Source organism: Phyllobates terribilis, unplaced genomic scaffold, assembly GCF_046119375.1.
Source record: "Phyllobates terribilis strain yellow unplaced genomic scaffold, ASM4611937v1 Scaffold_2__4_contigs__length_985480577, whole genome shotgun sequence".
Taxonomy (NCBI): domain Eukaryota; kingdom Metazoa; phylum Chordata; class Amphibia; order Anura; family Dendrobatidae; genus Phyllobates; species Phyllobates terribilis.
This window is the reverse complement of record NW_027362762.1, coordinates 96,618,351-96,634,994: the sequence shown is the minus strand read 5'-3', so window position 1 is coordinate 96,634,994 and position 16,644 is coordinate 96,618,351. Positions and strand designations below refer to the sequence as shown.

The following is a 16,644-nucleotide window of genomic DNA, read 5'->3' as shown; positions in this document are numbered from 1 at the left end:
TGGATTACATTTTAATGGCTGCGGCTAATGGAGCTTGTTGAGATTTCAATGAACGTTTCATGGACTGAAAGAGTATTTAATTGTCCACCATAAAGCCTTTAATTAACAATGAGCACTAATTAGGAATCTGCCTTATCTGCCGTCATTACAGCCGGTGTAATGCGGCCTCGGCGTGTTGGAGTGCGGACGGGTCCGATCACCAGGCTCGTACCGCTGTCTCCCGTTCTCGGCCACCAGCACCAGGTTTCATTTATGTCGGCTGTTCTTATTTTGGAGCTTGTAGATCTGGATTATGATGAAAAGCAAAACCTGCTCTCTTGGCAGTAAAGAAGCCGCTTACAAAAAGCTGGGGTTTTTGAGTTTTTTGTGCATGTACATTTTTCTCTTGTGCATGCTGATACTGTGTGTGTGTGTGTGTGTGTGTGTGTGTGTGTGTGTGTGTGTGTGTGTGTGTGTGTGTGTGTGTGTGTGTGTGTGTGTGTGTGTGTGTATGTATGTATATGTGTGTGTATGTGTATCTATGTATGTATGTATGTATGTATCTGTACCTTCAGGGTGCTGGGTCTAAGGCCTTTCTCCAGCCCCTCTTGTAGAAAATCCAAGATCTGAGTCTTGTCAGGATGCCGAAGATCTGGTATATTTGGTTTATACCATGTTAGGAAGGTCTTCCATATCTTGCTGTATATGGAGTTTGTGATTTGTTTCCTACTTTTTTGTAGGGTATGAATTACTCGGTCTGAGAGTCCCTTGGCTTTCAGGATTGTGAACTCAGAAGCCAGGAAGCTAGATGGTAGTTCTCTGGATCTGGATGGAGTATTGAACCCTGATGGAGAACCAGCTCCTTTTGGGCCAAAGTGGGGCTATCAAGATTATCTTGATCTCCTCGGTCCTTACTTTCTGTAAGGTCTTGGGTAGCAATGGAATTGGGGGAAAAAGCGTAAGCTAGATGGAAACGCCACGGGTGAGCGAAAGCATCTATTTCCAGGCATACGTCGTCTGGATCTAGGGAGAAGTATTTTTCTGCCTTGGTGTTCCGGCTTCTTACAAAGAGGTCCACCTCCGGACGACCCCATTGTCCGGTCAGCATGCGGAAAATGTCTGGAGTCCAGCTCCCATTCCCCTGGACAGATATTGCTTCTGCTCAGAAAATTGGCCTGGATGTTGTCTGAGCCTTTTATGTGCAGACCTGATAAGGAACGAAGATGTCCTTCTACCCAGAAGAATATTCTTGCTGAGATACTTTTTAGATTCTCGTACCTTGTACTCCCTTGATGGGACAGATGAGCTACGGTAGTCATTTTGTCTGAATAGACTTACGTGTTTGCCTGTAATGATTGGAGCCGATATTTTAAGTGCCTCCTCCACTGCCTTTAACTCGCGGAAGTTGGAGAATCTCCTGCTGGTCTCTTTTGTCCAGACCCCTTGGAAGGGGGTTTGAGCGACGACAGCTCCCCATCCCGTCTTGCTGGCGTCTACCGTGACTGTTATCAGAGGGAACAGAGACCATGGGACCCCTGTTCTTAGGTTTCTTGGGCTGAGCCACCACGACAGCGATGTCTTCACATTAATGAGGGATCATGATCTTCCTGTTTAGGGAGTCTGGGAATCAGTCTCACTGTGCGAGAATATGGTTTTGCAATACCCTGGTGTGAGCCTGAGCCCAGGCTATGGATTGAATGCAGGCTGTCATGGAGCCGAGGGCTAATATGGCAAATCTTAGGGACACCCTGTTCAGGGTCTTCAGATTCGATATCTTGGATCTCAAAAGTATCTATCTGTCCTTTGGTAGGAAGGAGGTTTGTCTGGCGGAGTCTAGAAGAACACCCAGGAACGTTTTTTCTGTGGCAGGGACCAGGTCTGACTTTTGATGATTTATCAACCACCCTAGGGTGGTCAGGATTTGGACTGTTCTTTGCAGATCTTCCTGGAGTGATGCCATGGAGGGACCTACTAGTAAGAAGTCGTTGAGGTAGGGAATGATGCAGATTTTCTCCTTTCTGATAGAAGCCACTACCTCTGACATAATTTTGGTAAATATTCTTGGTGCTAAAAAAAGTAACGTTTGATCCTCTTGAACCACCGCAAACCTTAGAAATTTATGGTATGTTGGATGTATAGGGACGTGATGGTATGCGTCCTGTAAGTCGATGGTTGCCATCACATATCCTTGTCCTATCAAGGGAACTGCTGATCTGATGGACAGCCATAGTGCTCGCCTTGTGGAGTTTGATAGGACTGCTGCCCTGGCGGTTACCCTCACAGATTCCGCTGAAGCATCTGCCAGAAAGTCAGTGGCCTTCTGCAGTAAGGGTAGGGAGGCTTGTATCTCTTCTCTGGATGTGCCCATAGCCAGATGCTCTTCAAGTTGGATGAGCCATCTCGACATAGATTGTGCAACACACGTGGAGACTACATTGGTGTTCAGAAGGGCGGCTGATGTCTCCCAGGATTTCCTGAGAAGGCTGTCCATCTTGCGGTCCAGAGGATCCTTCAGTTGCGACGAATCCTCGAATGGCAATATTGTTCTTTTAGCGACTCTTGCCACCTGAATATCGATCTTGGGTATCTCGGTCCAACATTTTGAGTTTTTTTCCATCTACCGGAAACCTGTCTTTCAATTCTGCTGGTGTGTCATCTTTCAGGATTTTCCCATTCATCCAGGATTAAGTCCTGAATGTTATGCATCGGGAACACCATCTTTTTCTTTGAAAGGAGACCACCAAACATCTCTTCCTGGACTGATCTAGTGGGCTTCTCTTCTTCCACCTCCATCGTTCTTCTTACTGCTGTGAGGAGGTCTTCCATAAATTCCGTTGAGAAATACTACTTCTTATTTTCCAGACCTTCCTCTGCTGGGCCGAGTTCACCTTCCTCTATGAGGTCTTCTGGAAGGGATATTTCGTCCTGGGAGTCCGAGTCTCTTCTTTCTTCCAGGGAAATCTTCCTCTTCTTAGCCTTTGGAGGCTAGTCAGAAGTGGATCGGGAAAAGGAGGCCAATGAAGATTAAACTTCCTGACTGACTATCCCCTTGATTTAATCTATGAGGGATGGCTGCTCTTCCCTAATAATCTTCTTTGTACATTTCTGGCATAAATATTTTTTGTTTGAAGAGTTTTTTTGTGCATATAGCACACTTCCGGCTAGACTTATTTCCTGGTGCAGGATCCTTGTCCCCCTAAAAAAGAGGGAGAAGGGTAATTAATGTATCAATTCTAACCTGCACCTAGGAAAGGACCCCCAGTGCCAGACTTACTGGGGCTGGAATCGAGCTGGGCTCCGCAGACATGGAGAAGATAGATTCCTGACCATCCAGTGTATAAATATACAAAATGGATTAGGTCCCACCTTAGATGTCTTCTGTCCAGGGCTCTTATATAGGCGACTGGACACAGCGCTTTCCTTCATTCCCTGGGGAGAGGGGTGGGAAGGCTCCTCCCCCTTGGTCCAATTTGTGAAGCAGGAACACCTGTGGGGGCTTTTTTTCCCTCTTTCATTTTCACTTTTCAGAGGCCCCCATTGTCCTAAACGGACCGGAAGTAACCTATGGGGCCCTGTTTCGGCCCGTTTGTAGGTAACTGCGTTCCAGGGTGGAACGCAGACCGGAAGTGACGTCATCCAGCGGTCCGCGTCACTTCCGGGATCCGGCGCGCATCTCTCCCGCTATGGAGAACGCCGGAGGCCGCCTGAGAGGGGGGAGGAGCTGGGCTGGAGAACTCGAGGAGGCCTCCAGCCCGACACCCACCGGACCTTACCCGCAGGCGTGGACTTGGTGGGGATGGGGGTCCCGAGTCCCAGAGGAGACGGGAGCAGCATAAGGGGAGGAGGAAAACACCGCTCGGTCCCAGCTGCCCCGCTTAAAAGGTATGCTGGGTCTCTGCCGCCCGCACAGAGCATCCTGGATGACCTCTTCATCCCAACAGGGACAGGAAAAACACTGGAGGGGGGATGAGGGAGGGGCTATTTGACCTCTTTGTGCTTCCTGTCCCTATTAGGGTGGGATGACATCCTCCTTTGGTGCGGTTGTTGGGGTTATTGGAGAAAAAAAATAAATCAGCTAACTATGCAAAAAAAAAAAAAAAAACCACAGTACTACAGCTCCATTGACGGAAAAATGAAATTATAAAGTGACGACACAAACTTAATTATTTAATTTTATTTTCCAAAATTTCACTAGATAAATATATAATCATATCGCCGTAATCATACCGAGCTGTCTTGAAGAATCAAGTTCCTGGTTATTTTTTTTTTTATCATTCAGTGAACACCAGAAAAACTAAACTCTCAAAACAATCTTTGAATTGCATTTTTTTTTTTCCATTATTTTAGCCAAACTTTAAATTTTATTTCCCCATTTCCCGGCTGTGCAATATATTGTACTGCAACAATAATTAGATCATTCAAAACTGTAACTTGTCATGCAAAAAACGAGCGCTCATATGGCTACATTGAAGGAAAAGTAAAACAAACAAAAAAAAAAAGTTACAATTCTTGGTGGCGGGGGGGGAGCAAATCGCACTCTCCTTAAGGAGTTAGAGTTAAGATCCTATCTGTAGTAGGTGCAATAATAATAATATTAGCAAACAACCCCAATTAGAAATGTAGTAAAGTTCTTCGGATCCGCTACACTGCTTACCACATGTGCAGGGCATTGCAGTAGCTTAGGTATCCATGGTTAAAGCCACTAACTGTTAGACTAGGTCCCCACGTACACGAACCATCAGCGCTTTGGACGCAGCGTATTTTTGCTGCGTCCAAAACACTGCGTTCTAGCTGCACTTGTTTTGTCAGTACATACGGATCCACTGCATGTAATGACATTTCAATCTGTCAAAATCTGCAGCGGAGACTAGCGTCTCCACTACAGAAATTGACATGCTGCGGCTCGTAAACCCGCGTCACGGGTGACTTTACGCAGCGTCAAAAACAAGCACAGTGGGCATGGGATTTCTATAAATCCACTGTGCTTGTACTGTAGAAAGCAGCATTTTGGATGCTGCGCAGGTGAGCTGCGTCCAAAACGCTGCTATTCCTGATAGTGGGCTTGTACCCTTACTGTATGAGCGGTCATACCCATGGATACCAAAGCTACTGCAATGCCCGCACATGGGGTAAGCAACATAGCTAATCAGAAGAACTTTACTACATTTCTAATTGGAGGCGTTAGCTATTATTACACCTACTATATATTGGGGTAGGATCTTGGAGATGGGAATACCCCTTTAATGAGTTAATGTGCAGTCCAGAAAACTATATACTTTCCAGAAAGTAAATCAACAGAAAACATTTTAAGCAGACCTGTTGGGCAATTTCAGCTCTGAAGGATGCAAATTTGTAAAAGCTGCTCTGGATTTACATACCAGACACTTTTTGCACACTGAGTTATAGGTTATAGTCATTAAAGTTATTAAGCCAGACCTACCGTGCCGTTCGCCCCACTCTGTGGATGTAAGTGTTTGCATCCTCCGGACAGTCCAGCTGCAGCACCCAGTTCACTGCCGGGAAATCTAAGGGGGGAAAAAATTGGAAATGTGTAAATAAAAAAAAAAATAAAAAAAAAAAAACACGTAATAAAGAATCACAATGTCTCTGAATAATACAAAGCGATACTGCAAAGGCGGCGATTCTGCCGGCTCAGCTGACATTTACAGATGGAAAACTTGAACTCATCATCAGCTAAAAGTATCGAGGAGGAAAATAATATCCAGAGCAAAGGCCAGAACCACAAATGAATGGGGCGAGGTCACTGCCGCTCTACTCTAAAAAGGAATAAAAGTGCCGTTCTGCCGATCAGCGCCGATGTCAGACTATGATTTATTTACAGATGACATGGATATAGAAGGGGCAATTAAAGGGGTGTCAGAGGGACCAGTGGCATCACTCTGACAGACGTCTGCCGGCTGGAGTGCGCAAATGGCAGGTACTATTCATTAGAGAGAAAAATATGGAGTAAGACGAGTACAAGATACAGACACGCTCGCATGTGACATCCCCATTCACCAGAAGTGAGCAGTCAGATTACGCCTTTAATTATATGAATCCCAAACCAAGCTTGAAAAACAAATCTAAATGCAAAGAGGAAGAGGACAGGACAGAGAAGCCAGCGGAGCCGCTCAGCCGACACCTGTATGAGACCGACTCGTATTTGAAGCTTTACTTTTCAGAGTAAACCTTCGCTTTCTGTAATAAGGCCTAATAGATTTCATACTCCCTGACCCAACCTGCTTACAGTCTCCCTTATTATCAAGTGATAAGTGGGCAGACTGGGACCTTCTGTAGGAGAGATGCTCCATGTAGCCCATAGGCACCCTGACTAAGATGAAGGTTCAGATTAGTGCAGCCATCTATATTAAAGCACCACTCCAGCACTGTTTATTGCACAGCTGGAGTGGAGCTTTAAATGTAATTCCCCTGCCCCCTGTCATATACTCACCTTCCGCCACCTTCATCGGTTTCCCCACCGCTCCTGTACGCTTTCTATGAAAAGCGTCCTGCCGGCACGTCGGAGGTGACCTTTCATAACAAGTCTATGATGGCCTTGTTCTGGCTCTCAAAGACTTGTATTGAGAGCTTGTGAGCGGAGCTTCTGACTTCCGGCCAGTCAGAAGGTGCACTCAAAAGATGGCGCTGCGGGAAAGGAGCGGTGCTGAAAACCGGAGAAGACGCCGGAGGGTGTGTAAATCACAGGGGGCTGGGGGCTTACACTTAAAGCGCAACTTCAGCGCTGAAAACAAAACGCTGGAGTGGTGCTTTAAAGGGGATATCCAGGCTATTGGTGGCTTATTCCTATGGTACGTCATCGGTATTAGATCGGAGGTGGCCGGCCAACATCATCCCCTCCAATCAGCCGTTTAATGAGTCTCCCCATCTCAGTCTCAGTATCATAATTTTGCAGCAGCGGCTGGTGATCGACAGGTTAGAGCCCAATTTTTCAGTATAGTAAAAAGTAGTCATACCAACTATGGATAAATGAGGTCATGTGTTAATTTTAAGGATGGAAAAAAAAAAAAACATAACTTTTTAATCTAAGAGGGCGCCAGGTTTAGAAAACCCTCGGATCAGCAGTTTGAAGTGACTGCGGTGCTCACGCGACCTCTCCAACTTTTGCAGCAGCTTGCCTGCGCCATACTTATTTTTGTAGCCTGTGCTATACATTTTTTGCAGTGACTGCAGAATATTGCAGTGTAAATAAGACACTGCTGTGATACTCTGCGTTACGGCTGTGAGAAGTACAGCGCAGATAAGTACGAGCCATCCTGCTGCAAACATTGGAGAGGTTGCGGCACTCTCCTTCTTCAATCAGCCGATCGCAGGGATTTCTCACATACACCAGTTCTTGGGGACCAGACACTTATTAATTGCAGATATGACTATAACTTTTCAGTATACAGAACAATGGTCTCCAACTTGTCAAAAAATGACAATACCGAGTGCACCCTGCAACTGTCCAGGCATGCTGGGATTTGTAGTTTTTTTCCACAATCACTCCTGTGCGGTGATAACACATTACATACCTAGCCCCCGGGCTGCAATGTCAGTGGCAAAAAGCACTGCAGACTCTTTTCTCACGAAATCGTTATAGACTTCCATCCTCTTCATTTGCTGCTGTTTGCCGTGCAGAGCCAATATGGAGGTACCGGGCCGCAACCTGCAGAACGCTCGGTACAGGTACTGCACCTAACAGAGAGAATGAGAAATCACGTCAGAGGCCGTGAAAGCACAAACATCTGAATGAGGCCTAATGCGTATCAGAGTCGCCCATTATAAATCAATTGGTGCGGAGATAAAAAAAAAAAAAATTAGGACATACAAATTGCTTAAGGGCGACAATATGGCTGAAAAATGAATGATTTTGCAAACGCTAGTCTGAACTAGGCCTTAAAGTGGTGGTCAGATACCCATGAAGCCCTTTATAAATACCTAAGTTCTATTCACTTTTGTAATTTATTATAAAATCCCCAACAATTCTCCCTATCCAGCTATTTGCTATATGTGGGGGGGGGGGTTTGTTGGTTTTTTTTTACTTTACTTTGTGACATTTCGCTTGTGAGGAGTGTCAGACAAGACATCGCAGGAGGCTGAGGCTGCACTCTCTCCTTCTGAAACAGGTAGTCATCAGGAGGCAGCGCTGCGGTCACTTACCACAGCTACTGTCCCCATAGACCCCTGATGACATCCTGGTTCAGTAGAGGTGATTGAGAATAGATCACATCTTTAGTCACCGCCGTCAGAGTCACTGCTTCCAACACCCTTTTCCTAAAATGAATAGTCATCAGGGGGCAGTGATAGAAGCAGTGAGGCGGCTCTGCAATCACTCACCCTGCTTCTATCACCATCCCCAAACGAATAGTCATCAGGGAGTGGCGCTGATGTAGCTCACATTGCCTCCATCACCGCTGATGAATATTCATTTCAGGGAAAGAGACTGCAGTGTTAGTAACAGTGGCTGCGACTGAAGTTGTGGCCATTTCTCCATGACATCTACTGAACCAGGATGTCATCAGGGAATAGAGGCAACAGCAGCTGTGGAAGTAAGTGCAGCGCTATCTCAATGACATCCTGTACTGAAGGGGTGATGAACGCCAAGGGATGCGAGTGCAGCCCCAGCCTCCTGTGACGTCCTGTAAAACACACATAGGAAATAGCAGGAATGGGAGAAGAGTAAAGAATTTAATAATAAAGCCAATTACAGAAGTGGTTAGGGCTTAAATATAGGTATTTATAAAAGGGTTTTATAGGTATTGGACCACCCCTTAAAGCCGGTGCACTTTTAAAAAAAATTGTCTGATTTTCATTCAGGAAAAAAAACAAAACACGACGTTTCATTCATATTGTAAATCAGTCTGTAAGTCTTAGCACATGCATATATGTCTGATTTTGGACTCCATCTGGCATAGGTTTTATACATCAGCAGGTAATAACATTTAGAAGACGAAATACAGCTTCTTATGCTAAAAACTGCAAAGGATCCATAAAAATCAGATGTAATACGGTTGATATATATGGGATCAGATTTTATTTTTGCTCACCCATGGACTTGTATAGGTGACTCATCTAATACGGAAGACTGGTGCATGCTACAATTATTATTTTATCTTTTTATCACACCGACCGTATGAAAAGTCTCATCCAAACAACCCTATGCAATAACACTGGTCCAAGTTCTGTACTTCTGTGTGATATACATGTAGAAAGGGGAAGGGTTAAAGGGGGGCACAGCAGTTGGAGGATATTGCTAGAATACCGGTCTGGGGGCTGCATACAATTTACGGCATCTGGCACACAAACTTATGAAGGCCCCTGTAAACTTTTGGACCAGAGTCTCCATAATTTACCTGCCGATTCACAATGACCTTACCTCCTTGCAGCTAGAAAAGAAGACGATGCTCTTCTTCTTCAGATGGTTCCTCACAAACGAGAACAAGAGGTTGATCTTCTGGGAGATTTCACAGACTACGTAGTTCTGCTCCAAAGTTGCGGGGGTGCTGAAAAATACACAGGACACGAATAGTAAGTATGGACAGAATCTGGGTCTGGCCTCCGGAAGGACGGACTATCCACAATATACCACCGATAATCCTCCAGATCTTTGTAGCTCCTGATTGTAAACCAGGATGCAACTATTACAAATATGTCTGTACAGGAAACAGGGGGTCTTGTCAACAAGCACCCCAGCAGGGGAGCGGCTAATGTTGGGGCTCATTGTGAATGCAGGAGTGTAATAAAAATTAATTAAAAAAATATAACTTTTGAAGTACAAAGGATATTTTGATCACTTTTTAAAGTAATTTGAGAGAGTGTCTATATAAAAAAATATATATATATATATATATATATATATATATATATATATATATATAGATAGATAGATAGATAGATTTTTTTGTTTTACAGCATCTACTTAGAGAGTAAATAATGTTATACTTTGATAAATTGAATTTTTGTGATTGTTGCAGTACCAGATTTTTTTTTTTTTACATTTAATTTTAACTGCAAAGAAGAGGAGTGTTTCTTTCAAACACACGCATACATACAGTGAAGGAAATTATTATTTGATCCCTTGCTGCTTTTGTAAATTTGCCCACTGACAAAGACATGAACAGTCCATAATTTTAGTAGTAGGTTAATTTTAATATTGAGAGAGAGAGAATATCCAAAAAAAAAAAGAAAAAAATATACAAGAAAAATCACATTGTATAAATTAAATAATTTTTTTTGCATTTTGCAGTGAGAAATAAGTAATTGATCCCCTACAAACCATTATGAGTTCTAGCTCCTACAGACCAGTTAGACGCTCCTAATCAACTCGTTACCTGCATTAAAGACAGCTGTCTTACATCGTCACCTGTATAAAAGACTCCTGTCCACAGACTCAATTAATCAGTCAGACTCTAAGCTCTACAACATGGGCAAGACCAAAGAGCTTTCTAAGGCTGTCAGGGACAAGATCATAGACCTGCACAAAGCTGGAATGGGCTAAAAAAACATAAGACGCTGGGTGAGAAGGAGACAACTGTTGGTGCAATAGTAAGAAAATGTAAAAAATATAAAATGACTGTCAATCTGGGGTACCATGCAAAATCTCACCTCGTGGGGTATCATTGATCATGAGGAAGGTGAGAGATCAGCCTAAAACTACACGGGGGGAACTTGTTAATGATCTCAAGGCAGCTGGGACCACAGTCAACAAGAAAACCATTGGTAACACATTACACATTAAAGGTTTAAAATCCTGCAGCGCCCGCAAGGTCCCCCTGCTCAAGAAGGCACATGTACAGGCCTGTCTGAAGTTTGACAATGAACACCTGGATGATCCTGTGAGTAACTGGGAGAAGGTGCTGTAGTCAGAGGAGACAAAAATTGAGCTCTTTGGCATTAACTTAACTCGCCATGTTTGGAGGAAGGAGGACCAGTACAACCCTAAGAACATCGTCCCAACTGTTAAGCATGGTGGGAGAAACATACTTTGGGGGAGCTTTTCTGCAAAGGGGACATGATGACTGCACCGTACTGAAGGGAAGATGAATGGGGTCATGTATCGCGAGATTTTGACCAACAACCTCCTTCCCTCAGTAAGAGAATTGAAGATGGGTCGTGGCTGGGTCTTCCAGCAAGACAATGACCCAAAACAAACAGCCAAGGCAACAAAGGAGCGGCTCAAAAGAAGCACATTAAGGTCATGGAGTGGCCTAGCCAGTCTCCAGACCTTAATCCCATAGAAAACTTATGGAGGGAGTTGATGCTCCGAGTTGCCAAGCGACAGCCTCAAAATCTTAATGATTTAGAGATGATCTGCAGAGAGGAGTGGACCAAAATTCCTCCTGACATGTGCGCAACCCTCATCATCAACTACAAAAAACATCTGACTGCTGTGCTTGCCAACAAGGGTTTCGCCACCAAGTATTAAGCGTTGTTTGCCAGAGGGATCAAATACTTATTTCTCACTGCAAAATGCTAATAAATTTATTGAAATTTATACAATGTGATTTTCTTGATTTTTGGGGGGGATATTCTATCTCTCAATGTTAAAATTAACCTACTGTCACGCTGTCTCTGTATACTGGAGGTAGGGGGCCTAAGCTGACCCTAAGCTGGGGCCCTGACTAATCCCTCAACCTGGAGGTACTGTTAAAGGTACAGAGGTCCAGGCCGCCAGCGTAACCCCTACCTCCTGAGGATCCCTGCACCTAAGTAATCTAGTCCTGAGAAGGACCCCAATCACAACAAAAGGGGACAAGTAATAATATGCCCACACACAGTACTTAGACGAACGAGACAGTACAAGGGAAAAACCAAAACCACCTTGCATACAAAAACTACACAACTACAACAGAGGGAACACCAACAGGAAAGGAGATAAATGATAAAGCGATGAAGGGAAAAAACACTCCAAATGCACTTAGCTCTGAAACTCCAAATACCACGATCCGCTCTGTTAGTCTGCATGAAATGCTTTCACCGACACTTCCCTAACAGACCAGCAGGCATTTGAAGGAGTCTCACTACAGCAGCATTGATTGCAGCTGGGCGAGGCTGGACCTCGTCTAGCACAGAGAGAGAGAGAATTAACTCCCTCACTGCCGAAAAACACAAAGCACCAAAAAGTCAGCTGCGAGAAGTCAGGCTGTGTAATCGTGACGATCTTCGTGGCGACACACCCGTGACACCTACCCTTAAAATTATAGACTGTTCATATCTTTGTCAGTGGGCAAACATACAAAAACAGCAAGGGATCAAATAATTATTTCCCCCACTGTAGATTCAATGTATACACACACATATACACTCATTATTTCTTTTTTCCCACCTAGGAGTCCTGATTGTGTAATTACTTGTACTATATATTGCAATGGTAATGTATGGTTTGCAATACATAGACGTAATGTATTGTATTGTCATTCTGTCGAGCAAACCATTGTCATTCTGAAATCGCACTGCAGGAGGGCGGATGAAAGCGCGATGGGCATGCGAATCGGCAAACCCCCTGGATTGTGCCACTCAAATGTTACTGTCAGTGACAGACATTGGTATTTAAAGGGTTACACAGTAGTGACCGGAGCTCTGGTTGCTGCTGTTAAGAGGCAGATGTTGGCGATACAACACAGCCAGCACCGGCCGTGTGTGGAGTGTGCTCAGCTCCTATGTCCGCTTTATTCCCCAGCACCTGACATGTACGACGGATGTCAGGAAGGGGTTAAACGTTTATTTCAGCCTCTCATGGATGAGATGGGGACAAGTGTCCAGGTCCTGATCACTGGAGACGCAGCTACAGAGACCAGCACCCTGCCAGAAAACAATAATCAGCAACTACCTGATTGTTATTTCTGCGTGGAAAAACGCTTTAAAAAGGAATTCCCATCTCCATGTAACTGTATGAACTTTGTAGTGGCCTAAAACAAGTGCCCGAGGGTCACAGGACCAGGACCCCTGTTCTACTAAAAGGTGCAAGTCCTGAAATCAAGACCCACACCCTTCAGGCACTTATGCCATATCCTGCAGATATGGAAATACCCATTTAAGTAGAAAGTGGTGATGTAATTGCGGGTAGTTCTAGGAAATACCAGACAAAATCATGAGGATTGCTGGTTCTTTTGGCTCCAAAATAATAATAAATAAAAATAGTAATTTCCTACAAGCGGCAGAGAACATTCCTCTGTTTCCGGCAGGGATCTCTACGCAGCGTGAGGAACGTGCCCAGTGGTTTCGGCTGTGTGCCCGGTAGTTGATAGTTGGAGGGCGTAATTGCTCATTTTAATTACTTTCCACAGCATTTCATTTATTAGCGGCCCAGCAATTAGCCTGTGAATGAAGGGCCGGTGCCAACGCCTTGTCTGGAGCCGCTGCAGCCAAGATAACGGCGGCAAAGGAGAGCAGTTTTGCAATTGACTCCTTCAAATCTTCAGTTGTTTATTGAGATATTGATGCTTTTTCTTACATCTTGTTGCATTGGAGATAGACCACCGCTGCTTCCCTCCGTATCTACAGCTGTAACCACCCTCCCTTCTGCTATTCTCTAAGGCCGCTGCTATTGTTCATTTTTAAAAGGTGAATTTTTTTTTTTACTGAATTGGTTATTCCCTTTAGGGAACTTGAACCTGTGATTGTCTGATCACTTCTACCATGGACCAGCTGTCACAGCAGATCCATCCCCGGCTGTCATTGCAACCCATCGACGCCCCATAATCACAACACGGGAGCACCACCCTGCCGGCACATGGTAAATGCCGGCATCTGACAGGTTAATCATACACTGCGGGGATTCGGCAGTTTCAGACCCAGGACTGAGGGTATGTATGAGTTTGGTCACGTTGAGTATTTGGTCAGTATTTTACATCACAATTTGTAAGCCAAAAACCAGCAGTGGAACAAATACTGAAGGTGGCTCTATATTATTATATATATATATATATATATATATATATATATATATATATATATATATATATATATATATATATATATATATATATATATATATATATATATATATATATATATATATATATATATAGTACAGACCAAAAGTTTGGACACACCTTCTCATTTAAAGATTTTTCATGACTATGAATAATATACATTCACACTGAAGGCATCAAAACTATGAATTAACACATGTGGAATTATATACTTAACAAAAAAGTGTGAAATAACTGAAAATATGTCTTATATTCTAGGTTCTTCAAAGTAGCCACCTTTTGCTTTGATGACTGCTTTGCACACTCTTGGCATTCTCTTGATGAGCTTCAAGAGGTAGTCACCGGAAATGGTTTTCACTTCACAGGTGTGCCCTGTCAGGTTTAATAAGTGGGATTTCTTGCCTTATAAATGGGGTTGGGACCATCAGTTGTGTTGTGCAGAAGTCAGGTGGATGCACAGCTGATAGTCCTACTGAATAGACTGTTAGAATTTGTATTATGGCAAGAAAAAAGCAGCTAAGTAAAGAAAAACGAGTGGCCATCATTACTTTAAGAAATGAAGATCAGTCAGTGCGAAAAATAGGGAAAACTTTGAAAGTGTCCCCAAGTGCAGTTGCAAAAACCATCAAGCGCTACAAGGAAAAGAGAAGGTTGAGGGGGGACATAATAAATGTGTACAAATATGTTAGGGGACAGTATAGAGACCTTGCCCGGGATTTGTTCAAAAGGAGGGATATTACGGTAACAAGAGGGCACTCACTAAGACTGGAAGAGAAAAGGTTTCAGCACCAGCATAGGAAGGGGTTCTTTACGGTAAGAGCAGTGAGAATATGGAATTCACTGAGTGAGGAGACGGTAATGTCGGATTCACTAAACCAGTTCAAGCGGGGACTGGATGCATTTCTAGATACCAGGCAGATTTCTGCATATACTTAAAAATAGAATAAAATAGTAGGTTGATACAGGGATTTATTCTGACTGCTGGTTTCAGAGTCGGGAGGGAATTTTTCCTCAGGTGAAGATTGGCCAAATCATTTGGGGTTTTTGCCCTCCTCTGGATCTACTTTAGCAATTACAGAACTAACAGGTCGAACTTGATGGACGCAAGTCTTTATTCGGCTTTACTTACTAACTAACTATGAAACTGGCTCACATGAGGACCACCCCAGGAAAGGAAGACCAAGAGTCACCTCTGCTTCTGAGGATAAGTTTATCCGAGTCACCAGCCTCAGAAATCGCAGGTTAACAGCAGCTCAGATTAGAGACCAGGTCAATGCCACACAGAGTTCTAGCAGCAGACACATCTCTACAACAACTGTTAAGAGGAGACTTTGTGCAGCAGGCCTCCATGGTAAAATAGCTGCTAGGAAACCACTGCTAAGGACAGGCAACAAGCAGAAGAGACTTGTTTGGGCTAAAGAACACAAGGAATGGACATTAGACCAGTGGAAATCTGTGCTTTGGTCTGAGGAGTCCAAATGTGAGATCTTTGGTTCCAACCACCGTGTCTTTGTGCGACGCAGAAAAGGTGAACGGATGGACTCTACATGCCTGGTTCCCACCGTGAAGCATGGAGGAGGAGGTGTGATGGTGTGGGGGTGCTTTCCTGGTGATACTGTTGGGGATTTAATCAAAGTTGAAGGCATATTGAACCAGCATGACTACCACAGCATCTTGCAGCGGCATGCTATTCCATCCGGTTTGCGTTTAGTTGGACTATCATTTATTTTTCAACAGGACAATGACCCCAAACACACCTCCAGGCTGTGTAAGGGCTATTTGACCAAGTAGGAGAGTGATGGGGTGCTACGCCAGATGACCTGGCCTCCACAGTCACCAGACCTGAACCCAATCGAGATGGTTTGGGGTGAGCTGGACCGCAGAGTGAAGGCAAAAGGGCCAACAAGTGCTAAGCATCTCTGGGAACTCCTTCAAGATTGTTGGAAGACCATTTCCGGTGACTACCTCTTGAAGCTCATCAAGAGAATGCCAAGAGTGTGCAAAGCAGTCATGAAAGAAAAGGTGGCTACTTTGAAGAACCTAGAATATAAGACATATTTTCAGTTGTTTCACACTTTTTTGTTAAGTATATAATTCCACATGTGTTAATTCATAGTTTTGATGCCTTCAGTGTGAATGTACAGAAAAATCTTTAAATGAGAAGGTGTGTCCAAACTTTTGGTCTGTACTATATATATATATTTTCCTGGTGAGGGTGTATAACACATACACACTGTGCAGAATTATTAGGCAAATGAGTATTTTGATCACATGATACTTTTTATACATGTTGTCCTACTCCAAGCTGCATAGGCTTGAGAGCCAACTCCCAATTAAGTAAATCTGGTGATGTGCATCTCTGTAATGAGGAGGGCTGTTGACTAATGACATCAACACCCTATATAAGGTGTGCTTAATTATTAGGTAACTTCCTTTCCTTTGGCAAAATGGGTCAGAAGAGAGATTTGATGGGCTCTGAAAAGTCCAAAATTGTGAGATGTCTTGCAGAGGGATGCAGCAGTCTTGAAATTTCCAAACTTTTGAAGCGTGATCACCGAACAATCAAGCATTTCATGGCAAATAGCCAACAGGGTCGCAAGAAGCGTGTTGGCCAAAAAAGGCGCAAAATAACTGCCCATGAATTGAGGAAAATCAAGCGCAAAGCGGCCAAGATGCCATTCGCCACCAGTTTTGCCATATTTCATAGCTGCAACGTTACTGGAGTATCAAA

At 43.9% G+C, this 16,644-nt stretch overlaps 1 protein-coding gene across 1 annotated transcript in view; it reads right to left on the bottom strand.

The window, feature by feature from the left end:
* Positions 1–16,644, bottom strand: part of DDX10 (DEAD-box helicase 10) — a 178,986-nt gene that overhangs the window by 152,305 nt on the left and 10,037 nt on the right. Inside the window, exons 7-9 of the mRNA XM_073662435.1 lie at positions 9,356–9,482; positions 7,512–7,674; positions 5,420–5,504 (exon numbers count right to left, since the gene is read on the bottom strand). Of these exons, the coding sequence (XP_073518536.1) occupies positions 5,420–5,504; positions 7,512–7,674; positions 9,356–9,482 (375 nt within the window). The remainder of the gene's footprint in view (positions 1–5,419; positions 5,505–7,511; positions 7,675–9,355; positions 9,483–16,644) is intronic.